Source organism: Chelonoidis abingdonii, chromosome 23 (genome assembly GCF_003597395.2).
Source record: "Chelonoidis abingdonii isolate Lonesome George chromosome 23, CheloAbing_2.0, whole genome shotgun sequence".
NCBI lineage: Eukaryota > Metazoa > Chordata > Testudines > Testudinidae > Chelonoidis > Chelonoidis abingdonii.
Window position 1 is genome coordinate 17,723,787 of NC_133791.1, and position 26,038 is coordinate 17,749,824.

Here is a 26,038-nt window from a genome sequence, read left to right on the forward strand (position 1 = left end):
CGGACACATACCTCAGTTTGCGGAGGCAGGAGGAATGATACAAATGAGAAAAATCTCAGCTAGCCCACTGGGGGGGAGAGGGGACAGGTAAATGTTATATTTTAATTGAAAAGACTTCGTATGTTGGCACCGCTACGCCTGGCACCTTTGGCAGGTTCCCTGCCCATCGCTCAGGGCGGGGGCTGCATCCCACGGGTTTTCCTCCCATGCAGGGAGCTTCTGTAAAGCAGGCGGCTGGCACATGCAATGACTGTTGCTGCTGGGTGCCGCTGCCTCCGCTTAGGGCTGCTCCTAAGCCCACCTCCCTTCAGCCAGCCACTGCCCAGCCAGCAGAGCGGGCATCATGCCTGGCACTGTGTGTTTTGTCACCTAGCTGGTTCCTACTGTTGCATGGAGACTGTGTGCACCTTGACAACGCTTCCTGCATCAGTGGGGGCAAGGGGAGCGGGTACCCTGGGGGCTGCAATGGCTGTGATGCCTTTTCCCCGCTGCGTTCTGTGTCTCCAGAGAAATACAAAGGATCAAGAGCTCCGCCCCTGCCGGCCCTCATCTCTGATTTACTGCGCGCCGTGACTGGGAACAAGGGATTTCAAAGGAGGACCCCCGGCTGTGTAGGCCACAACAGCCTGGCTGCTCTGGGGACAGGCAAGGGGTGGTCCGGCTCCTCAGGGCTTGTGGGAGCTTGTTCCTGGCTTACCCTGCACCCTTGCAGTTAGGGAGCAATTGCACAGTGAGGACAGGACGTCATGTTACAGGAGAATTCAATGCAGGCAGGTCTGTGATGAACCCAGACGTACACGGCAGGAGCCAGGCCCTTTCACTGCCCGAAGCACAAGCCCCGACTCCTTAAGCTCAAGGAGCATCTCTCCTAGGGTTTGCTAAGTAGCAGACTCTTGGGCCGCTAGGCCTGGCCCCGAGAGGGCGGCAGGCACTAAATTCAGGATGGCGCATGCACATTTCACAGTGCAATAGAGCCTGCAGCCTGGGCCTGCCCTCTGCGCTGACAGTCTGTGGGCCAAGGTGTTTGTCCCTGGGTAGCTCTGTGTTATCGTGTCTCCAGGGTGGGTGAGGGCTGCCAGCGGCTGGCCGGGTCCCTGGGCCAGAGAGGTCCAGGTGTTGCCCCCATTCTCACAACCGTGGCTCCTTGTGGGGGGAGCAGGAAGTGGAGGGGAGCTTTCAAATCCATTTCCATTTACAAAAAATAAATGGGGAGATGCCTGCCAGCACTGCCCCCCTGCTACTGAGATCCCCGGGCCCCAGCAAGATCCCCTGTCCCACACTCCGCTGCGCAGGAGGGGGAAGGGGCTGCTCTCCCAGGCTCCGAATCGCTCACTTCAACGTCTTCGGATTTGCCAGGTCTTCAATCGCCTTCTTCATCTGGAAGAGAAAGCGGCAGGTGGGCAAGGCCATGGCCCCACCTGGCTCCATGCTCCTCCCCGCCCCAGGGACTCGATAGCCATTCAGTCACCTCCTCAACGCCCAGAATGGGTCCTGGGGCCCCTGGCCATCCCCCGCAGGCAGCTCTCCCCCAGCCCCGAGTCCAGGCTGGCCCCAGCCCCTACCTCGCTCCGAGAGACGGCCCCGATGACCCTCCCCAAGGACGTGACGAAGACACGCTGCAGGTTCAGCAGTTCAAACAGGTTGTGAGCCTGGAAAGGAAGGAGCGGCCAGTGTGACGTGGCAGGGCAGCGCCGCCCAGTTCTCGGCAGAGCCCTCCTGCCCCCCTGCGCCCGACGGTTCCCTCTTCACATGGAACTGGCAGGGCCCACACACGCCTGGAGCAGCCCAGGGTAGCAGGGCCCTGGGTTTCCCCTATTGCACCCTTGTGTACCCTCCCCAGGCGCTTCTGCTGAAAACCGTGCAGGGAGTGGCCCCTGGAGAGGATACGGAGCCCATGTAATAAAACAAATCCCGGCTGGAATCAGAACTTTGTAACAGTGGGGCGGGGGCATCTGGGCAGCTGGCCCAGAGCCTTCCTGTCTCTCTCGCTGCAGCCGATCCATCTAGCTGGGTCTTTATACCACATTCATGCTGTGGTGACCCAAGCTCACATGGACAATCATCTGCACATGAAACAGACAAGCTCTCCAAGCAACCAATGCACCAGTCTTAGCACGTGGCCGGTGCTCATCTCCGCCTGAACAGATGCTCTTGGTTAGATGGGACTAGTACAAAGGCCTGACAGCAGGAGGACAGGTAGGGGGCAGGCACCAGGGCCACCCAGAGGATTCAGGGGGCCTGGGGTCTTTGGCGGCAGGGGGCCCCCACTTCGGCGGTAATTCGGTGGTGGGGGGTCCTTCCGCTCCGGGACCCACCGCCAAAGTGCCCCAAAGACCCGTGGCGGGGGTCCCCTGCCACCGAATTACCACTGAAACGGGACCCAGTACTTCGATGGCAGGTCCCACTTTGGGGGTAATTTGGCAGCGGGGGGTCTTTCCGCCCTGGGGCAGAAGGACCCCCCACTGAGAAAGACCCAGAGTGGAAGAAGCTCCGGGGCCCCAGGCCCCGTAAGAGTTTTCCAGGGCCCCCTGAGTGAGTGAAGGACCCCGCTCCAGGGGCCCCGAAAAACTCATGGGGGCCCCTGCGGGGCCTGGAGCAAATTGCCCCACTCCCCGCCCCCCCTGGGCGGCCCTGGCAGGCACAAACACGGCCTGGGGCTGTATTTCGATAGCCTTTGGCACCCCTGGATGGTTTGTCAGCTGCCACCTCTGCTCAGCAGGTTCGGGCAAGGCAGGCGGCTCCCAGCAATCAGTCTGATCCTTGTTAGCCTCGTCTCTCCTGCCAGGCCTGGCCTCTCCCCAGAGTCCTTCCTCCCAGGCCCTCTTCCTGCCCAGTTACCTGGTGCAGAGATGTCCAAGGTGACAGCTGGAGAGTTATTGGCTCGATGGCGCAGTCATCCCCCAGTGTCCCGCTGGAGCGAGGCTGTCGGGGAAGACAGCGAGGGGTGGGCACTGACAGGCCAGAGGAGACCATGGCAGTGGCACCGCTTTCATAGAGCGCTCTCGGGGGCATGTCGCACCCATACACTGCCTCCCACGGGGACAGGACTCGGTGAAGTGCCTTTGCGGTCGGATACCTTACGGATTGCCAGGTGCTGCCCCTTTAAGAAGGTGGAGCATCAGCAGTGGGCATGGTCTCGGCAGGGCAACAGCGGTGATATTGGGGTAGGGTCGAACGCCCCCGCAAGCCTCTTGCCTGAGCCGGCGTCTCTGGGGATGTGGCCTCGATGTCAGCACATCGCAGCCTGAGGCACTGACCCCCTCTTTGCAGAAGGGGCTCTCCAAGGGGATACAGCTCTGGGAGGGCCACAGGTGCGACATGGAGCCACCCAATTGTCTCGGAAGGAAACTGGGACTGACCCATGGTGACCACCTGCCCTGCCCTCGCTAGACTGGAGCGAGCGCTGTAATGGACTGCACTGAACAATCCAGCCCGGGCTGCCGGGACCGAAGAGCCTCTCCCATCACTCATGGGCTGAAGCGATGAGTAGGGAAGAGGCCTTAAGGTGGGGCTGACCAGACAGAGGGGACGACCTGCAGTCTCTAGCCCAGGGATCTCACCAGTTCCCATCCAGGTCTGGCCGACACTGATTCCCCAGCACCCACACCCGCTCTGTGCTAAGAGCTGCTGGCTGGAGGGGCTCTCCCAGGACCGTACGCGCAGCAGGAGGATGAGTGCTCTGAACCTACCTTCTCGCCTGGCTCCTGGGGGGATGGCTTGGCTTCATCGTGGGTCTGGAGGTACCTGACCAGCTCAGTTCTTTGCACCATGCCCACCAGCATCAAAGACTCTAGGGGGAAGGAGACAGGAGATGGGAGGAGCTGGAAGGGTAGCTCAGATCCCTGGCACCGGTTGAGCACTTCATGGTCCTGGGCCCAGGCTGATGGCACATCTCTGCCCACCACGGGAGCTGCATCCAGGGAGGCAGCTCTATGCCACGGGCACTATTAAGCCACGGATGCTCCTCTGCCAAGGTAAAGCTGCTCATGTCACCAGCTCACTCCCACCCTTCTGGCCCGGGGCCCTCAGTAGAAAGGAGAAACGCCAGCCACATCAATAAAGAGAACCGCTCCAGATGCTCCATCCCTGCCAGACTAGGAAGCGGGTCTGTCTCTCGCTGCCCAGGGCAGCAGGGCCCAGCTCCGGGGGAAAGGAAGAGGGGTGAGGGGAAGGAAGGAGAGACAGAGATGGCCATGGACCTGGGGGACAGAGGGAAGTGGAAGGGCCAGCAGGACCTGTGGCCCCATCTCCAGGCACAGTGTGGCGCGGTACCTGTGCTCTCCACAATGGGGTACTCCAGGTCGTCGGTAGAGGTCACGATGCTGAGGACCTCTTCAAAGCTGGCGCCCTTGGCCAGGACTGCAAAGTGGGTGTTCATGAACTGGTGAGTGGTCACGCTGTAGGAGCTGGGGGTGGAAGGGCCGAGGGTCAGCCAGGGCAAAGGGGAGAGCGCTCTCCTCTGACCCAGCTCCAAGGCCTCTGGACAACCATCACCACCGAGGGGGCCGGGGTAAGCCAGAGCCAGGAACCAGAGGCCACGTCTAGGGCCATGTCTAGACTACGCGCTGTATCGGCACGTTAAAATCGATTGGGGATCGATATATCGCGTCTAATCTAGACGGGATATATCAATCCCTGAGTGCGCTTATATCGATTCCGGAACTCCTCCAACCCCAACGGAGTTCCGGAATCGACATGGCGAGCCGCGGACATCGATCCCGCGCGGTGAGGATGGGTGAGTAAATCGATTTTAGATATTCGACTTCAGCTACGTTATTCACGTAGCTGAAATTGCATATCTAAAATCGATTTTACCCCGTAGTGTAGACCAGCCCAGAGACTGATGCGGGGATGGCCCTGGGAGTTGAGGACTCTGTGGTTGATCTGTTAACCCACGGTACGCCAGGGCCCCTCTTCTGCCTCAGCTCTGTCTCTGTGCCAGGCACTGCATTCGCTACCCAGCAGCGGTGGTGTGGGGCTCCATCCCCTCCAGCTCTAGCTGGCTGCCTAATCTGCCCCTCTTGCACCAGCGCCAACCCAGCGCCAGGCCAGCGGAGACGCCCCTCCGAGGGGCAGCAGGTGGCAGCAGCATCTCCCCAGGGGCTCACCCGATGTGTCTGCTCCTGATCCGGGGCAGGTAGGGCAGCTTCTTCACGATGATGGTGCCGTCGTAGAAGGAGGGCTGGAACTTCTGGGCTATAGCATTGGCAACCAGCACAGACAGGATGACGGGCAGGATATGGGCGATCTGCCCGGTCACTTCAAAGGCCAGCAGGGCAGTGGACAGGCTGTGTGTGACCGAGCCCGAAAACGCTGCCGCCCCTGCCAGGAGGACAATACAAAGGGCAATTACTTGCCTAGCACCCGGGGCAGGAGGGGTGGGTCTGCCAGGGTGCTCGTGTCCAGCTCCCGCATCCTCCTGCGTCATTCTCGCTGGCTGTCATGCCATGCAAGCCATGGTGGAGTGGAGCTGTGTCCAGCTCACAGCACACCAGGCTTGGAAAGGGAAAGGAATGGGGGAAGACATAAGGATCCTGGAGACCACCCCAGAAATATGGAGTGATACACTAAATTCTGGAGCCACCCTGCAAAGGCACCCTACCGCTGCAGCCTCATTCATTATTCGAAGCCTGTAGCCACACTCCTGAGTTGAGGTCACGTGCTAGAGACTTACCGGCCAGTGCGTAGCCTCCTGGAGTGATGGTGTTAACTACGCCGTCCGACTGGATACCATGGGGGAAGAGAAAGGCAACCACTTCCCCCACCAAACGCCCGATTGCAGCACCTGGAAAAACGTTCACCGCTGGAATCCAGCCACTCTGATCTAAAGGTCAGGGACTCACGTTCCCACCCCCCAGTGGGCCCTTCTGGGACAGAAGCACAAATGCCCAGAACTTGTCGAGTGTACGTGCCACCGGAGCAGGAACCAAAGTTCCCAGGGGCCAGGGGTGGATCTTGCTGGTCTAAGCACTCGCTGCTTTCCCCTCTCTCCACGACTCTTCTGCAGAGCAAGCGCTCTGCGTGTTGAGAGGTCCCAGCAGCCTTCTCTGAGCTCTGAGTGATAAAGGGCTGGTCCAAGGGGCAGCCCTTATTCCCCGTTATGGTAATAAGGACAATCAAAGGGGCCAATCAGAAATGGGTGCAAGGGCAGGGCAAAGCGGTCTCACCGTATACAAAGATCGGCATGAAGTACCCAGCTGGCATCGGCATGGTGGTGGCCAAGATCAGCATCCAGAACTTGAACAAATGAGAGAGCAAGAGCGAGTGAGATCCACCCACATGCACCCACTTCAGCCATCCCTAGCCCACGATGGTGGGGTGGGGGTCCAGCCATCAAACCAGTTTGCAGAGTTCTCCATCCAGTAGCAGGCCCTGCTCCGTGCATACACCCGGCACATTACCACATCAGGGGTCACAGCCAGACCCTCATTGCCCAGAGGTGACAGCTCTGCCAGAGGACCCAAAAGGAAGCCTTCCTCTGGACTGTCTAGGAGAAGCTGTGCTGAGCTGGTCTCAGCTGACCTAGCCAAACATTACATGGGAGATCTGGTTTCTTCTGGCCCTCAGATCCTTCCCAGAAGGCACAGAGAGGGAACACTTCCCCTCCATCCAGTGCACATGGCACAACCTTGGAGCCTTCTGGTTACACAGAGGCGCTGCCACCTCGTATCCCCTATCAGACTCCACTGCGTCCTTGACTTTCCTCTCTCATCTCTGCTCTATGAGGCTGCATGTTCTTGGCTCTCCCTGAACCTAGGGGGTGATCCAGCAAGGGGCTCCCAGCTCCTCAGACCACTGAGGTTCCTGTAGAATCAGACCCATGGTACCCAATCTCACGGAGACCTCGACGGGGCCGATACCTTCATCACCAGGAAGAGCGCCAGGCTGCCATAGATGGTGATGCTGGGCTCCCACCATTCAATCCACAGGTTTTCAGGGTCGACTTGAGGAGGCCTGGCCAGCGATGCGTTCTGGGACAGAAGGCCCCATGTCTGGTTGTCGAAGAGGGAGGTGAGGAGCTCCTTCATGCTGAGCTGGGAAAGAAGGAGACAGGTCTAAGCACTTCCCTGCAGAGGGGGAGGAGATGCTGTGAATCACTATCGTGTTCAGACACAGTCTGACTCTCTTGTCACCCGCACTGGTGTAAATCAGGAGTAGCTCCATAGATGGCCCCAGCCTGCTACACCTACCAGCTGTATTAAGCCTGGAAGACCAGACTGAGGGAAAATACAGGCTTCAGGGGACTGCTGCCCTGCCAGAGGGATCTTGGGTGGGAGGCAGAGAGGACGTAGGGTGTGGGCTGAGGGGTCTGAAGAGAGGAGCCATAGGTGCAGCCAAGCCTGAGGAGAAGGTTGGAGCTGGACTTCAGTGAGAAGATTACTAACAAAGTAAACTGTTAAGCCAGACCCCAGGAAGGGGGGAGTTTGTCTCTCCACAGTGTGGCCCGTCTTTCAGAGCTGGTTGGGAAAGGCCCCTGCTCTCCACCCTGGAGTGAGTGCTTAGATCCCCACTGGTCAGAGAACAGGCGAGGGGATCCCGAGATAGGCCAGTACTTACCCTGGATGCCATGAAGTGCCCCAGGCTGGGAGGGAATGTGATGGAGGCGAGCAGGAGGGCCACCAGGGAGGAATAAATGGGCTTGCTGAAAAAGACAGATCAGTGACATGCAACATTACACGGCGACCCTGGAATGGGGCTCTCTGAACAACAGGGGAAAGGGAGGGGCAGGGAGATGGCAGGTCACACAGGCTGGGTTGCCAAGTTGCAATGGGCCCATGAATTCTCCCCTAGGGTGAAAAGCCAGCAAAGGTTCTGGAGCAGGAGGGAGGTTTCCTTTCCCTCCTGCAGCAGAGGCGGAGGAGGAGGAGACGGGCAGCGCAGAAGCCGAGCATGCCAAGGACACTCCAACATGGAGCCTTCACTGCCAATGGTTGCTTAGGAGGGAACAAATAGGCAGGCAGGTGCTGGTGCCTCTTGGGGACTGAGCCAAGGAACCATGCCAGATCCGGTGGGAGATGACATCCAGCGCAGCACGAAGGGTGCGGAGGCTGGAGGGACAAGACGACAGGGCCAGGGCAGAGAAGATCTTTGGCCACACACATGGCTTGCACACCTCCCGTCCTGCTGCACTTTGGGAACAGCCCCCACTCCTGAGAGCGTCTCTCCCTCCAGAACACCTACTCTGTAGCCAGCAGCTTGGCGGTGATTGTGTTCCTCCGGACGTATCCCAGGAGCCAGCGCTGACAGAAGAGATACGCACAGCTTAGAATCCCACAGATCCCCCTGCCGAGATAAGAGAATGAAAAACAGGAATTACCCCCCACTTCTCCCCGAGAGCAGCCTGCGTCCTCCAAGACAGCCGGAGGTCTGCGCACGTGGTGATTTCATCGCCAGACATATTCATGCCATAGCATAAAGACATTCATCTGACGAAGTGGGTATTCACCCACGAAAGCTCATGATCCAAAACGTCTGTTAGTCTATAAGGTGCCACAGGATTTTCTGCTGCTTTTATAGCATAAAGAGACCATGAATGTAGCAATTCCCAGGTTTGGCTAGTGACTTTATCTACAGCACCTCCCAGCTCTTAATAGATTTCATCCTCACACCCCAGGAGCAGTAAGGCTCTGCTAGCATGTCCGTTGTACAGATGGCAGAGTGTTGCCTCAGTAACTTGCCCACAGCGGCCGTTTGCCAGGCCCCCGGGCAGCAAGCTCTTCACTGGGTTGTCTCCCCCTCCTTGGAAAGTGACACCTCTGCACCGAACAAAAGACAAACCAGACCAGACTGGACCTGCTCTTACCCGACCACCATGAAGAAGAAGGTCTCTGGGAGATCAAATGGGAAATCAATCTTAAAATTGGTCTTGAATAGAGCAGTGATGGTTTCTGGGAGAAAGAGTCAGAAGTCATGACCACAGACACCCCAGGCCAATTCAACATGCACCCTCCAGTTCTATTAGCATTAGCCACGGGAGCGATGGAAGCGCCCTAAAAGTGGGGGGGGGCATAGGCGTCTGGACCGTGATCCCATCCCTGCCTTGCCTCTTCCCCCCGAGCCACTGGCCCCGCCTGTTCTGGTGCCCCTGATTAGCCAATAGGGAGCTGAGTGTATATCACAGATTCCGTCAGCAGCGGCAGCAGCCGGACTGTGCCAGCGGACTGGCCCGAGTGCTGCTGGGATGGGGGCAAACCAGAGCCCAGCCTCCATGATGACATGATATTTACATCCCCACCTGTGCAGCAAAGAACGGTACCTGCTGACCCACAGCCCAGAAAAGCCCACCCCACCAGTGGAAGATGATTCCCAGCCACATGTCGGGGGATGCCACCAGCCCATGGATGGGTTCTCAGAGCACGGCTCTACCATTAAGGCATCCGCCCAAGCCAGCCTGCAGTGTTGGCTGTTAGCCTGGCTGGCTGCTTTGGATTTCCATGTGGAGCTGGCATCTCACAGCCTCCCAAGACATGCTAGCAGCACCTGGCACTTCCCCATCCCCCCCGATCGTTTCGGTGTCACTCAGACTCTGGCCTTTTCTTTGACAGTTTAAAGGCAAGGGAAGAAATGAGGTGACGTTTGATGCTCATAAAACTGCAGGAGACAGAAACACATCTGGGGCTCTGCAGTCTGCCACACACTCCTCTTCCCAGGCACCTCAGCCATGACCTGCAGCCCCCCCCATCTCAGCCCCCTGTTCCAGTCCACAGACACGGCTCTGCTGATGCAGCTCAGCCCTGACCTGTGGTGGCACCGACGGCGGCCAGTCGTGCCAAATGGCTGGTCCTTTTATGTTGCGAACAAACAGCCGTTAGAGCCTGGGCTGGCAGAGTCATTTCAGTTTCACTGCTGCAATATGAGCCTCATTCAGTCTGCCTGGAATGCTTTGGGCCAGCACGGCAGGTGGCTTTATCAAGCAGGGCCATGTCTGAAATTGCACCACCAGGGACCAGACCGTGGTTCTGTCAGCTGCATCCAGGACATAAAACATGCATCGTGCGCTATTAACGACCTGATCTTAGCAGGATATGGGACCAAAACTCAGCCTAGAGCCTGCCCGTCTGCTTTCAAAGACCAGTGTCTTTTGCTGGGTTGTTCTGACCTCAGGGGAAAGATGAATTCTTTTCTGGTCTAGGGTTTTGTTTAAAAAAGAAATGCTGTTCTGCCTGAACGGAGCACCGTTCATCCCGAAGGATAGCAAGCACTCTGCCAACTAGACTGCTTTACAAAAGGAATCTTTCAACCATCATTAAAATGCAGCTACTTCTGGGGTTGGGCACAGCAGTTGTTTAACAGCATGTGACAAAAGCGCTCACACACACACACACACACACACACACACACACACACACACACACTTACTTACTTACTTACTTTTGGGTAGGAAGAGAATTCTGTATGCAAAGTGCAGGAGGTATATAGTAAGATAGAATGTAACTAGCTGAGATGAATTTGAGCCAGAATATCAGGTTTGTTCTTACAAGTTCTCTACAGTCCCTTCCCCTTGTTCCTTCTGTTTTAAAGAGGACCCTTGTCCCTTAGATATTGCAGAGCTGGAACTAATATGATCCACCCGATCTGACTGCCAGTGTGAATCAGCAGAATAACTCTGCACTAAGTATCTGTGGCTCCTGACGCAACCTCCCAGCCAAGGTCTCACCTCCAAGTTCTGACCCAGCCGGATGCTGCTTATCTCATAGGCTCCCAATACACAGCGGTAGGACTGGAGGAGGGATATTTCAGTGATGGGGCAGCCCAGCTGTGCACACGGATACCCATGTGTGGTTTGACCTTCTCTTCACTCATGGGCTATCCCACCACTCCTTGTGCCCCTCTCCAATCACTCAGCTAGCGCTGGTCCCTGTACCTTGCTCACTGTTGAAGACGGCGAGCAGGCGGAACATGAAGGCTCCACAGGTGGCAGAGAAGAAGCCCCTCCAATAGTCCCTGACTGCGAAGTGGGATGACATCACCTCAATGCTGAACAGGACCCCTGAGGAAAGAGGTCTCAGGTTACTAGAGTGGCAAATGAGAGGCGAGAACTCGCCATAGGCATCTGAGCAGGCCCTGGGGGAGCTGGATGCCAGAGCAGACCCAGAATGAGCCAGGTGCTTGTGCCTCATCTCCTGGCAAACTCTCAAGTGCTTGTTAAACATTATGCCCTGGGGAAAACATACAGCACCAAGGGCCCAGATCCTCACACCAGTAATCTGGACCATTCACGAAGAGACCACTTAGACTCCTCCACCTCCAGCACCACAAATGACAGTGTTACATGACAGAGAGGAGATGCTGATCTTTGAAGTGCAGAAGAGTCCCCCAACCTGCTGCTGTGAGGCCACTGCCAATTTCACGGCTCAGTGCTGATGTTACAGAGCAAGGCCCTGTGCGCGCTGACCCTTGGAGACTTTGTATTAGTTCTTTCTTTGTCATTGTCACGGAGTCCCCGGGCGATGCTCTGGAACTGCTCCCCACAAAGCCAGTCAGGACTTTGGGGACCCTCCTCTCCCTTGGAGCAGACTATCTCAGGGCAAGAAGCTCACACGTGTTCCCCTCCTGGGTCTCTCCTTGGAGCATTCAGCATCCTCTGCCCCTCCGTGCGCTTCCTACAGTGAGCCCACCCAGGCGGGGTCCTGGGGAAGCCACAGGGTCCTGCACCCCCACTTTCCAGTCAGACGTGACTCTCAGCCATCCAGTAAAACAGAGGTTTATTCAATGACAGGAACAGGGTCTAAAACAGAGCTTGTAGATACAGCAAACCGGACCCCTTGGCTGGGTCCATTCTGGGGGGCAGTGAGCCAGACCCCCATGTCTGCACTTTACTCCTCGTCCCCAGCCAGCTCCAGACTAACAACCCCCCTCCAGCCCCTCCTCTTTGCTCAGCTCCTTACTCGGGCCAGGAGGTCACCTGACCTCTTTGTCTCCAGCACCTTCAGTTGGCACCTTTGCAGAGGAGGGGCCCAGGCCATCAGTTGCTAGGAGACAGAGGATCAGACATTTAGGTGCACTGGCCCTTTGCTCTGCCAGATACTTAAGAATTGCCATGGGGACACTGAGGCACCAACACAGTATTCAGAGAAAACATTAAGAACGTTCCTAGTTCGTCACAGTCATAAAGTGCCTTAGGCTGAGCAATACAAAGCTGCAGTCAGCGTAGGGGGAAAACACAGCACTAGAGACATAGCAATGCAAGATGGGCTCGATTTAAAGCTCCATGGAGAGTCATTCCATTGACATCAGAGGCCTTTGGAGCAGGGCCTGGGATAACTCCAAATCCACCCTGCATCTAGTGACAGAAATTCCAGCGGGGACATTGTTTCCGCCTGCTGCTGCTGGAGAGCTCAGTTCTGAGCTTTTCTCCTCAAAGGACCCACATTAGCATTTGTACTGTTGAATTTTAAAAGGGGTTTCACAGAAGCTAATACGCATAGAAACCCTAACTCATAAAACCCTAACCCTGGTTTTCCAGGTAGGGTCATCATGGTTTTGCCACCTGGTTTTCCTTCTTAGGGGACCTCTCACCTTCCTGGGAGCTCTCTTCTGGGTATTCCCATACACAGTTCAGGGCAGACATCCCAATGCCTGTCTGTGCACCCAGCTTCCACCAGGTGCCATTTTGTTCTGAGTCACTGACTCGCCACGCTTAACAGGATCAATTGCTATTCATTGAGCAATAGCAGAAAGGGCGTGAAGACAACAGGAGGTGATTTCCTACCTCCCTGCTGGGTCCAAAAGTGCAGGCCTTTAGGAAAGGTAGGAGGGAAATTGGCAAGGTGGGGTGGGGGTAAGGAGCAAAAATGGGAACAGAAGGGGCAGAGCAGAGCCAGTTGGAGCGAGGGCTGTTGTACTGTTCGGCAAGACAAGGTTTTCAGCCCCAGAGAACAGAATTTGACCATGTGAGATCCTCTATTAGCTAGCACCAATAGAAGGCTGTTATCCTTTATGTCAGGCGTTCCCAAACGGTGGTCCGCATACCCCTGGGGGTACGCAGGATCTTTAATACTCGGTGCCAGTTTGTTATATAAAACACGGTAGGTCATTTATTTCAAGACGTACCACCGAGAACACAGATATACAGCGACACTGATGTATAGAGCCCTCCCCTCCAATCACCATGCAACGCAGGTTCAGTTGCCCAGCAACAGTCCAGTCTAACTGAGCTCAGAACTTGGGGGTGGGGGGTTGGAGGGTTCGGTTGTATACGTCACACTGTAACTATCTCTGTTTGTAACTGAAATATGGACAGGTGGCTAAAGACAGGTGGTGTTAAGAAGAACACACAAAGTATCAGTGATGAGAAGGGGAAGGGGAAGCAGGCTGCTGGTGGGTAGCTCCGGCAGGGAGGGCACACGGGCAGCCGGGGGTAGCTCCGGCAGGGAGTAGAACACAATAAGAAAAGTTTGGGAACCTCTGCTCTGTGACCCAGCTGGCAGGGGGGAGGCACCACACACTCCGCCAGCATGTGACATGGTCCCCACCGCTGCTGCCCCCCAGGCCGGGCCAGCTGCACTCTTACCGCTAATGGGAGCCCCGAAGACGGTCGCGACTCCAACAGCAGCACCTGCCACCAGCATCTCTGTCTGCTTACTCTTGTTCTGGAATGGAGACACACGCAGAGCAGGGTGGTTTGCCTCAGACTCTAGCACTCACAGGGAGCCCTCTACGCTGCCAGCGGGGACCAGTCGATAAGGGCAACCCCGGGAAGGAGGGATCGGGGTGTCTGACCCCACCCACTGAGTCCCCTCTCCTCTCACCAGCAGGCGGCCACCCCATTCGCCGCCTTACCTCATACTCCCCAACGACAGACGTTCGGATCTTTCCTAAATACGCTGCGATCATGCTGGAGAGGTGCACGAAGGGGCCCTGGAGAGAGGAGGAGTTGGGTGCTCAGTGGTTTGCACGAAGAGCAGAGACTCGCTAAAGAGCAGTGGCATCCTTGGAGAGAAACGCCACAGCCCAGCTGAGCGAGGTGTAACCTGATGACATCAGTGCAGCGACAGCACGAGGTGTGGATCTGGCCCCAGCTGGTCACCTGAATTGCTTGGGATGAGAACACGGGCTGGAAAACCCATGAGATCAGATGGCCTCAAGAGATTACCTCCTGCAGCCATGACCTATCCGATCCCCCTACTGCCATACAGATCAGCGGTCAGTTCACATCTGCCAACAACGGGCAGTTACCCGAGGAACCAGGTCTAGAACCCTGCGCCTTCCAGCCCAAAAGGCACAGACCTCTGCCGCTTGAGCTGACGGAGAAGCACTCGCCTCTGTGCGTTCCAGCCACTAGACGGCACCATTGTCTTTAATGTGTGGAAGGAAAACTTGTGTTGTTACAGGGGATTTCAGTTTAGGAGACAGGCTGGAGGTCTCATGCAGCCAGTAGCAAAACATCATTCGAGTTTCTAAAGCTTACAGTTGATCATTTTCATTTCATTTCCTAGGGGGAGATGTGGGGGCTGTATCTCAATCCCTTGCTCAGCTGACCTCAGATCTGGACTCCTAGCCAAACCCCCAGGTACAGCAATTTTCAGGTCAACCCAAGTAAACAGGGAGATTTTAGGTCACTTGGAAAAATCAGCTGTTAAACAGCAAGCTGGTCTCAACCTTAAGTGCCACTGCCCCACTCTGATATGAGCTAATTCCCACCTGCCCACCATTGCTGATCAGCCACTGGACGGTTTCAATCTCCGTTTGTTTGCCGCTCAGAGAGGAGAGGCTCTTGAGCACTGCCACGGAGTCCCCAGGCAATGCCCTGGAACTGCTCCCCACAAAGCCAGTCAGGACTTTGGGGAGCCTCCTCTCCCTTGGAGCAGACTGTCTGCAGGGCAAGAAGCTCACAGGGCTTCACCTCCTGGGTCTCTCCTTGGAGCATTCAGCATCCTCTGCCCCTCCGTGCGCTTGCCACAGCGAGCCCACCCAGGCGGGGTCCTGGGGAAGCCACAGGGTCCTGCACCCCCACTTTGCAGTTAGATGTGACTCTCAGCCAGCCAGTAACACAGAGGTTTATTCGATGACAGGAATATGGTCTAAAACAGAACTTGTAGGTACAGCGAATGAGACCCTTCCGCCGGGTCCATTCTGGGGGGCAGTGAGCCAGACCCCCACGTCTGCACTTCACTCCTCATCCCCAGCCAGCTCCAGACTGACAACCCCCTCCAACCCCTCCCTCTCTGCTGAGTTCCTTTCCCGGGCCAGGAGGTCACCTGACCTCTTTGTCTCCAACATCTTCAGCTGGCACCTTTGCAGAGAAGGGGCCCAGGCCATCAGTTGCTAGGAGACAGAGTGCCAGGCATTTAGGTGCACTGGCCCCTTGCTCTGCAGCAATCATACACCCTTATACTTACACCACCAAGATACTGCACAGGGGACACTGAGGTACCAACACAGTATTCAGAGAAAACATTAAGAACATTCCCAGTTTGTCTCAAGCACGTTACAGACACCCCGTTCTCAGACCCAGAACGGCCCTCGGGTTCATTGCATGTGTATCTGGAGATTCCTGTCTCTCGCTGGACTTGGAATCTGTTGACACAACCTGACTGAAACTCGCCCTCAGATACTAGACAGCTAAAGATCACTCAGGTGCCCTGAATCAAGGTCAAATTCCTAGCTGGTGTACATCAGCATCATCCCACTGATATAAATGGATTTACTAAGTAAGTGGAGCTAGCCCTACTTGGGACACCCCAGCACCTTTTAACTTCATCTCCCTCCCAAGATTTGGAAGAGTCCTTTGTAGGGAGCATGGGGCTCTCCTTTCTGTACTTTCTATACTATCCCCGATGGCCTACACCTGCCTGGTCCCTCAAGAGGAACCAGCAACCAAAATGTCTCCTCAGTCTCATTCAGCCACGAGACCGAGCAGGGGACACTTACAACTTTGCCGAGGAATATGGTGCTCCCACACGCGAGGGTGCAGGTTAGCCCTACCACTTTGGCTCCAAAGTTTTTAATGGCCAGGTACTCCTCCAGCATGACTCCAGTGAGAATGGTCTTCAGCTCCGGGATGCCAGAGCCTGGAGAAACACAAAAGAGTAGGACACGCCAGCAAACCACTTGGTGAGCCAAGAGTTAGCAGAGTCTGGATCTCCAGTTCTGGGATTCCAGTGAGTCTCCAACCAGGAACCCAGTATCAACAAGGCCAAGGGGGTATACTCTGAGTTGGGTACTTGAAATTCAAACCAGATGCCACTAGATCATCCAAAAGCAGAGAGATGCTCTGCTTCTACCCAAGGTGTCTTCCACATTTGTTGGGTTCCAGGGATAAAAAAAAACAAACCATCTGTTGCTTGCTATAAGGCAAAGACCTTTGTGCACACTTGACATTGAGAGCCAGTGAAAGGTTCCCTGTGGTCAGCCCTGGAGACAGAAGTCCTCTGTTTATCCACTGAGCCCATACAATGTGGGAAGCGGCAGCACAAACTTCCCATGCACCACCTGGCCAATGCCCTTCAATGCATCTGACCTGGGGCACAAGAGGGGAGTTCACTCTCCAGGCCCTTCCAGTTCTTGACCTGTCTACTGTGATGGCCAACAAGGGACCCACTTAGTACTGACCGCCATGGGATTTTTGTGATGTGCACATCTGTCTCCGGCTTTCTCCACTCTGCAGGCCACTCTCTAGGAGACAGACCTTCTGATGGACCATCTCCCAAACCATCACCCGAACCCCCCACTGCTTAGCTCTCAGAAGGTTTCATTCTGAAGACCCTCCCACCCAAAATGGAAGAACCATTGCATCTACTGCCCACTGGGCTGCACTTTCCCCCTCATGATGTTGGTCAGCATGAGACCGCGGTGCAACAGAAGAGTCACCCCTGAAGCACTTGATATCAGGTTGGGTAGTCAATAGCCTGGGGCTTGACTCCAGAAGAGATACCAGGCTTGTAAGGAGCTATGGGACAAAGGGATGATTCTTATTCATAAGATGGCTCCTCTGTGACCTGTGAGCCTCGTGTCTGAGCATGTCAGACTCACCTCCCGAGTGTGGAGTGATGCTCTGAGAGAAGCCAGTGGAGAAGGCGGACAGGGCAATCGGGTACATAGTCCAGGACAGGTACTTCAGCAGTAAGTGATCCCCGAGCTCTTGGTAAAGCCACATGTGTGCTAGAAAACGAGTACAGCAGAGATGAAGGAAGTGATGCAGCAAAATGGACCAGTGGCCTAGCGAGTGCAATATCCTGCCTCCCTTCACAATACAACAGACCAGTTGTGCATCTGTTCTGATAGCCCACATACGACACATCAGAACAGAGCGACAGTCCAACTATTCCAACTTCCCACCATTCTAGTTCATACCAATGGCCCATCTATTCTGGGATTCCATCTCCTGCCGCACCATAACAGATCATTAGTCCAGCTATTCCAGTTCACTCTCTCCAACAGTGCTCAGTGGCCGAGGGAAGATGTTAATCCCATTCAAACATCTAATTGTACAATAACAGCCCTTGGAGTAAGACGGGAAGATTCTTCCTGACCCCGATCTGAAAATCTTCCTATGCCCAGAAGCATGAGGATCGGCAGTGCTTGGTTTTTTTACCCCAGCTAGTGTAAACTTCAGATTCCATTCTAATTTATATGTGTCTAGTGCAATAGTGAATCTTACTAAGTTGTTTGCACCACTAATACCCTATGGCAGTGAGTTCCACGGGTTTGTTACACAGTGTCTAACTCTTTGATTCTCTGAATGCTTTTCCCACCTTTCATTCACCACAGCCTCCAACTCTGCGTTCCTGCAACATTACCCTACATAAAAAACATGACACCAAAACAAACTGGGGTGGGTTGTGATAGGACAGTCGAGGGGGAGGGGAAGAAGGACTGGCAAAGGGTGGGGTGGGAACAGTCTCTATGATGGGTTTGACCACAGGGGTTCTTGTGGCCAATGTGCTCTAAGCATTTCATGTTAAAATCAATGTCAGTAGCCTGAGAGGGTCTGTGAAAATACGTCATATACACAAGGCATCCTTCATCTGAACCCTCTTTCTATTGCCCATTCTTGGGACCACATTCCACTCTCCTATCTGAAACCCAAATCCCTCTTTCCTCAGCGCTCTGCCCAGCTGCTGCCTTCCAGAAAACAGACGGGGGCTGCATTGAACAGGCAGCTGAAGTAAGCAAGTCACCGCACCACCTGGAGTTGGTTCGTGCCATCAGTTGCACAGCCAGCGTTGCTGGAATCCGCTCCAGACGGGCACAGAAATTCAGTCTGGGATCCCTCTCTCACTCTCTGTCCCCTTCTTCACGTGGAAGAATGAGAACAACTTGGATTTCTGTCTTCACCTGGAATGGATTCCTTGGGGAGGATAAAAGCCTCTTTTAGATTTCTGTGCCCACTTGGAGTGGATCGTCCTGAGCGCACTCTGGGTGTGACAGTAATTAACAGAGATACACAGAGGAGCTCCCAGGATGCTGCCTGATCTAATGCGAACTCCACTAGGTGTCAATGTAACCTAAGTTTTCCCTCTGGGCCTGGATTCTGGCTTTGTGTATTTACCCGTCAGTGGGCTGCCAGGGTACTGCTGCAAATCCTTCCGATGGAACAGGGCAATTCTCGACTGCTTTCCAGCCACAGATCTCAGTGGGGAGGGTGCGGGGAGGTGTTGCTGTTCCCATGCAGTGGAGGGGAGGGAGGGGGTAACTTGCCCAGGGTTATGCAGAGAGTCGGTGGCAGGAACAGAACCTGATGCTCTTGATTCCTAGTTCAGTGCCCTACCCACCCAACTCCTTTCCCTAAGCTTATGATGTTTGCTCAGCCAGTGATACCCTGCACTGAATGCTGCCATCATCCCCATGGTCCAGCATCCCCATGGCACAGTCAGTGAACCCCACAGAGACCAGCCAGGGCGGGAGCTTCCTCTCAAGTGATGCTGCAGTAGAGTCTTGCAAAACACCCCGTGCACTCCTAGGACAGGCCATTGCCTTGGGTCTCCTACGTGCTGAGTAGGCAGAGGGCAGGAGCAGCGCAGAGGGAATTCACTCCATGTCCAAAAAACCCCCACTGAGCAGCTTTGGCTGCAAGGACTATGGGCCATTCAGGAGAGGCGTCCAGTGGAACATTGCAAGCCAAGGCCTGGCCAGGAGCACCTGAGTACTAATCCCATCTCTGATCCTACCTCCTCCTGTGGCACTGGGCAAGTCACAGCCCGTCTACCTGCCTCAGTTTGCCCAGGCGGATAATCATTCTGCCCTACTCACTGTAGAGGCCGGGGTGCTTCATAGTATTCAGCTGAGAGAAAGCGATCACAACCGGCCAATAGTTACCTTTTGATACCCTGGAGACCGTGAAATCCATGGCGAAACTGATCAGCGCCATTATCACCCCCAGGAAAAAGAGGAAGTACCAGTCATCACCGACACGGAACAGCTGGCGCTTCACACACTCCAGGCAGCCTGCAGGGGGCACCAGTGGGACAGGGCAAGTCAGACAAACTCTGCTAGGGCCAGGTAAATCACCTTACAAGGAGGGTCAGCTACACCCCACAGGGCATGAGTTTGATTGTTGCACGGCAACTTGTTCCTTTTGCAGAGGGACTGTGGCTAACCCAGTAAAAACACTGGCCCCAGATCAGGGCCCAGGCACCAGGAGAACTTCCTCCTGCTTGGGCTCCTGGGGAAGGATTGGGGGGGTTGCTCTTTTCAGCCCCCTTGTAGACAGAGGTTGCACATCCCTCACAGGAGGAAAGTGAGCAGAGCTGGTCAGTAGCGCAGGGTCTGGCACTGAAGCAGAAAGTGACCATTTGTTCTGCACTCGGAGGAACAGGTTCCCGGAGGATGGGAGAAGCACAAAGACACTTTTTAACCAGCTCGGTTATCAACCAGGAAACAAAGTTCCCCTGGTGGGGGGCAGCTTCATTAAGGCTGAAATAGTCCACGAGTTCATTCTGAGATTCATTTTCAGACCAGCTACTGCTAGCGAGACCCACCCAGCAGCTGGGTTTTGTTCTTCCGCAGCTCTCTACACAGGCAAATGTCAGGGGAAAGGCAGGACAGACCGAAGAGGCACCATAGACATACCAGCTGGATGTTATTAAATACAGCTGATCCCCAGCCGTGGTGGATCAAACCCGGTGCAGTGATTCGGGGGCAGCCATTTGAAATCCAAGCCCAATGGCTTCGCTGTAAGAGTGGCCATGGAATAACATAGACAGACAGAGCAGGGTGACGTGCACAAGCCCCTCGACAAGTACGGAGCGTGGAGCAGGGGTTATTAGATCAAGCATAGCAGAGAAAGGACTACCAGCCTGCTGGGGCCTGGCTTTATTAACAGCAGGTTTCAGAGCAGCAGTCGTGTTAGTCTGTATCCTCAAAAAGAACGGGAGTCCTTGTGGCCCCTTAGGCCAGGTCTACACTACGCACGAAAATCGATTTTAGATACGCAATTTCAGCTACAAGAATAGCGTAGCTGAAATCGAATATCTAAAATCGATTTACTCACCCGTCTTCACCGTGTGGGATCGATGTCCGCGGCTCGCCATGTCGATTCCGGAACTCCGTTGGTTTTGGTGGCGTTCCGGAATCGATATAAGCGCGCTCAGGGATCGATATATCCCGTCTAGATCAGACGCGATATATCGATCCCCGAGCAATCGATTTTAACGCGCCGATACGGCGCGTAGTCTAGACGTGGCCTTAGAGACTAACACATTTATTTGAGCATAAGCTTTCGTGGGCTACAGCCCACTTCATCGGATGCATAGACTGGAACATATAGTGAGGAGATATATACACATACAGAGAACCTGAAAAGGTAGAGTTGGTTGGGCAACTCAGAAGAGGCTAATTAATTAAGATGAACTGTTGTCAGCAGGAGAAAAAAAAACTTTTGCAGTGATCATCAAGATAGCCCATTTCAGACAGTTTGACAAGAAGCTGTAAGGATACTTAACACGGCTGAGCCATTACACACATTGAATCTATTTCCCTCATGTTAAGTATCCTCATGGCTTCTTGTCAAACTGTCCTAAATGGGCTATCTTGATAATCACTACAAAAAAGTTTTTTTTTTATCTCCTGCTGAAAACAGTTCATCTTAATTAATTAGCCTCTTAGAGTTTGTTGGGCAACTCCCACCTTTTCATGTTCTCTGTATGTGTATCTCTCTCCTCACTATATGTTCCCTTCTATGCGTCCAATGAAGTGGGCTGTAGTCCACGAAAGCTGATGCTGGAATAAATTGGTTAGTCTCTAAGGTGCCACAAGTCCTCCTGTTAACAACAACGACACACCGTAGAGTCGGGGTGGGAGGAGGTTAGGAACTGCAACGCTCCAGCCGGGAAGGTGCCTGTGGCCCCACCCCAAAGGGGTGTAGGTGTCCCACTTGAGGGCCCACTGGCAGGGGAGAATGCTGCTTACGCACCATTTGGATTAGATGACCCAGAAGGCCTACGACAGCTCTGCCACCCCCGCTGGGGTAGGAACATTTCCATCCATTTCGGCTCTTACCTCGGATTGCCCTGCGTGTTCTGGGCCAGGACCTCCAGCTTTCTTCTAGCATTAGAATCCTCTCCGCCTCCTCCTGGGCAGCATGGTGCTCCCTCCGCACCCTCCAGGACCCTGCCGTTGCCATGGGCCAGCGATGGCTCCGGGCCAGGAGTAGCAGGTCACTGCTGGTCCCTGTGCAAATGGGAGCAGCTTGCTGGTAAGAGGTGGTTCCGGGCTGCCTCACCATAGGGGGTTCTGGGCTACAGAGAGGCCCATGTTACAAAGGATAGCGCTAACCAGAGACCATTTCACTAGCAGCGACCATCAGGGCCGCCCAGAAGATTCAGGAGCCTGGGCAGGGGCAGGTCTTCGGCGGCAATTCAGCAGCAGGTCCCTCTTGGAGGGAAGGATCCTCCGCCGAATGCAGCCGAAGAATGAAGTGGCTGCGGTAGAGCCGCCTAAGTGCCACCGATTGTGGCTTTTTTTTTCCCCTCTGCCGCTTGTACTCACTGGGCGGCGCTCTGCGGCTTCGGCAGCACTTCAGCGGCAGGTCCTTCACTAGCTCCGAGTCTTCTGCTGCACTGAAGGACCCACCACCAAAGACCAGGAGTGAGTGAAGGGCCCGCCGCCGAAGTGCTGCCAAAAACCCAGAGCAGCTCGCAGGGCCCCTGCAGGGCCCGAGGCAACTTGCCCCACTTGCCCCCCCTCTGGGCGGCCCTGGCGACCATACAGCTTTGGCAAATGGCAGGCTCAGCTGTCCTGGTCTGCATGTGTGGTGGGGATACCTACCTCCCACCAGCTGCTGCTTCCCCAACAACCCAGCCATGGGGTACTTCTTTGCTGAGTCAGAAACAGCCTTCTCATGGACCCTGGGCTGGAGTTTGAGGTTACATGGCTGCAAATCCGTTCACTAACACCAGGGACACTGAGTCCTGGTCGCTCCCCTCCCCTCCCTGCTCCCCAAGCTTGCCTGGTCCCCTCTCCCCTCCTCCATCTGTCTTGCCTCGGTTGTGGTGAAAGCTTCTCCTCTGGCTCTCCCAGAGTCCCGAACAGACTCCCTGTATGGCTGCTAGCTCACTGACTCACCCTCTCCTTTTGTATCACGCCTGAAGACAGCATTGGCCCTGCCTGGAGCTCTTGAGACAAAGTCAGTGGGACTTCAGTCCTCCTTGGGGTGGCCTAATGCCCAGGGGTGAGTGTCTGGTCTAGAATCTCACTGGAGAGCGAGGGGTGATTTAGCTCTGCTGTGCAGTTTATAGGAAAGATCTTGCACCAGGTAAAGTCACACTGTGCTAATAATAGCTGATGTTTGGCATCCAGCTGGAGTAAGCGAGTGATTAATGTGTTGACTGAGTGGATGACCTTGAGCTGCTAATGGAGTGAGACCCAACAACAAGGAATAAATTCTCTCCCTCGCCCCCCCCCTCACGCACAAGGCCCGTGAGGCCTCAGGGCATCCACGTGTTGTTCACAGGAGGCCAAGAAGGTCAAGTGTAGGACAGGAGGTTATCCGACAACTCACGCTCAGCTCAAAGCTAGGTTTGGATCCCAGGAGAGGCCCCGTGGCAAATGGACATGATTCCCTCCAGGCATCCTGCCCCTGGCTCAGCTGCCCGGACCACCTGGGGATGGAGGCTGGAGCCAAACCTCTACCCCTTTCCTGCCCACTGTCCCAGGAAGCAGGTGAGCAGGGGCATCAAAACAATAAGCGTCGCTGATGTGTCAGGAGGAGGGGCTCTTCCCTCTGAGCCAGCCGGGTAGCCCTGCCATGCCCAAGGGGGGGTCTATGGCCTCAACCCAGTTCTAAGATCAAATGAAACCAAAAGGCATTTAGGGCTGGATCCTGCCCATCCCCTGCCCCCTACTCACACAGAGCCCACCCCTGAAATCAATACGATGTAAGGTCATGATAAATGTGAGCAGGGCTGGCAGAATCCAGCCCTTAATGAACCTTTATGATAGGGACAGAAGTACCTGGCTAGAAACCATCCTGTTTCGGGTTGCGTTCCAGGAGGGCCTGGCTCTTGTATCAGCCAAACTGGGTTCACCTAATTCAGATCACTTGAGTCATCCCTGAGGATTCAGCCCCTGTAGTTTCACAGCACAGAATCCGCACCTGCAAGGACTTGCACCAAGAAGGATACACTAACAATGAAGCCTCGGGGGGCGGGGGGGGGGGAATGTACAGCGTGTGCCACGCTGCGACCAGCAGCCGGGCCCTTCACTCCTGCCGGGCCCCAGGCTTGAAAGCAGGGGCAGTGGCTGCAGGAGTGGGCTGAGAGAGCCAGTAGTGAGGAGGAAAGGAGGCTTCATGGTTAGCAGGGTGGTGGTTGAATTGGGGCTCTGATGGGCATGGGAATGGGGATCAGAGCGGGAATGGGAGGGAGTAGAGAGGATTCTAGCTAGAGCTGATAGAAAAAACATTTTGATGGAACGTGTTTGGTGTTAACTGTCTGTGTGACCAAATGGGAACTTTTCAGCAAAAGCTTCTGTGTTCATCAAAAAAACTTTCACCAAAAAACTGAAATCTGATTAATTTTTGTGTCCTGCAACCAAAATAAACCAAAAATTTCAGGGTTTGGGGTTGCTGAAAACTGAACTTTCTTTTCAGGTTTCAGTTTCTACGAAGAAATTTGTTTTGACAGAAAAAAGTGAAATATTTTGCAGCTCTGTCAAAATTTTTTGTGGGGGAAGAAACATCTTTTCTCAACAAGCTGTGATCACAAGCCTTGTGACAAGGGATCTCATTGGGCCAGGCCACATGGAGAGTCTAAGAGAGTCCAACGTGAGGAAGTTAATGTCTTCCAGCCCTTTCACCATGCACAGACTCCTCTCCGAACCCAACCCACTCTCCCCAAGCTTTTCCATGCTGATCTGGACCTCTGCACTTTTCATGATTTGCCCATTGCTCATTCATACCCTAAAGATGAGTCTTTCTTGGATGGGCCGGGGCAAGGAACCAGCAGACGGCACCAAAGACAGATGATACCTGTCCGTTAAAAGAACAGGGGAGCCCTACAGGTGCCTGCTTTCAGCACTGCCATCTTCTCCAAGTCAGTCCTGCATAGGAGTTGGGGGGAACCAGCTGGTGGCCCTTGGAGATGCAGGAATGGGATTCCGTCCCAGGAATTCAAAACAGCTGCCCTGCATTCTGCCATGCGCATTTCACTCATTCAGCAGATGTTCAGAGGCCTAGATTCGGCACTGGTATGGGCTGTGCTCCTTTCTGGGCAGGACAGGGGCAAAAGTGGTTGTTTGCCAGCTTTGTTGGCCCAGATTCTGGGCACAGCCATGACCCAGTTTGTTGTAAGTTTTTGCTGCTTTATTATTGGGAACTTATGTTAACACCCCCTGAAATTCATGGGGCAATTTGCCCCTCTAAGGGCTATTGCTTCAGGCTCTCTGCAGACTCAGACATCACTGCATTGATAATACTCACTTCACCTTTCAAGGTTTTCTTCACATCCAGGACAGCTAGAGACTTACTGTTGTTTGTTTTAATGAAAGCTGAGATCCTCACATAGAAGACGGCACCTTCAAAAGCAGAGCTGGGTTGCTGACTAGGCACAATCTGGCCCCATTCAAGCTGAGGAAGAATTCCCAGGTAGCCAGTCATGTCATTTTTCCAGCTGCTTCATGCCACCCACTGGAGTGAAGCCCCCAGGCCTGGGCCAGAATCCAGCCCAAAGCCTCTCTGACTTGCATTGCTCACTAACATGCTGAGGAACCTCAGTTTTGCTCCATAGAGAGGAAGGAAGTTGACAGAGAAGAACGAACCACAGAAAATCTGATTTCCTCCCAGCTTCCTGGAATAACTAACTAACAGGGCCGATGGCTACAGCAGCAAAGGAGCCCCCAGCTGCCAGCGTCTCCACCCAGCATGGCTGGCACAGAGGAAAGGGGCTGAGATTCTCAGCAGGTGTAAACTGATGCCACTCCATTGAAGTCCTTGGGGCTGTGTCAGTTTGCACCAGCTGCGGAGCTGGCCCCTAGGCTAGTGTCTGACAGACAGCATCACCACTGTGGGATTGAAACCACAGACTCAGAGTGTGTCTGCATTGGAGCTGGCAGGGCGAGTGCCAGATCAAGGCGACAGCCCTGCGCTGATTGAGCCAATGTAGGCGCGGCGGTCCAAGTAGCCGGAGGGACTGGCCACCCCGAATACAGGCCTATGGGGTTCAGATGTGCTCATACTCATCCCACCACTCCCACCACTATTTCTACGTTTTAGCAGGCTAGCTCAACCAGACCTAGCATGGGCATGTGTCTGGCAGCTAGGCATCTCACTCCAGCTCAGGGGTAGATGCAAGGGTGCCCACTGGGGGGGGAAGGGGAGGGCAGAAGCCCCCTGAGTTTCATACAGGAGGTGTGCAAGCTCCAGGTGGAGCTCTTAACAACAGCACAGAATTAGTGGAGAGGAGAGGTGCCCCTGGGACAGGGGGCCAGGATTTTGTTTACAAACAGAGGCCAGGTGATTAAGATAAGAAAGGGGTGGTGATTAAATGAAGGGTATGGACATTTAGCCTGTAAAAGAGGAATCCTCTCAGGGGGGAGAGGAAGGAGGGTTGTTTTAGAGAGAACACAGGCCGGGGGCTCAGAAAAAAAATACAGCAAAGCA

The 26,038-nt window shown here is 54.7% G+C and overlaps 1 protein-coding gene across 1 annotated transcript; it reads right to left on the reverse strand.

Moving 5' to 3' along the window:
* Positions 1-6: 6 nt before the first annotated feature.
* Positions 7-24,966, reverse strand: LOC116829017 (chloride channel protein ClC-Kb-like). The gene is made up of 20 exons (XM_032787596.2): positions 24,907-24,966; positions 21,442-21,612; positions 19,261-19,389; positions 16,975-17,103; positions 15,874-16,013; positions 13,783-13,860; positions 13,514-13,592; positions 10,865-10,990; positions 8,804-8,888; positions 8,182-8,283; positions 7,558-7,642; positions 6,861-7,034; positions 6,168-6,237; positions 5,675-5,785; positions 5,109-5,322; positions 4,273-4,406; positions 3,690-3,790; positions 2,839-2,922; positions 1,563-1,649; positions 7-1,377 (listed from the first exon to the last, which is right to left on the reverse strand). The coding sequence occupies exons 2-20, from the start codon at positions 21,563-21,565 to the stop codon at positions 1,330-1,332; spliced, it is 2,100 nt and encodes a 699-aa protein (XP_032643487.1). The 5' UTR covers positions 21,566-21,612; positions 24,907-24,966; the 3' UTR covers positions 7-1,329.
* Between the last annotated feature and the right edge of the window lie 1,072 nt (positions 24,967-26,038).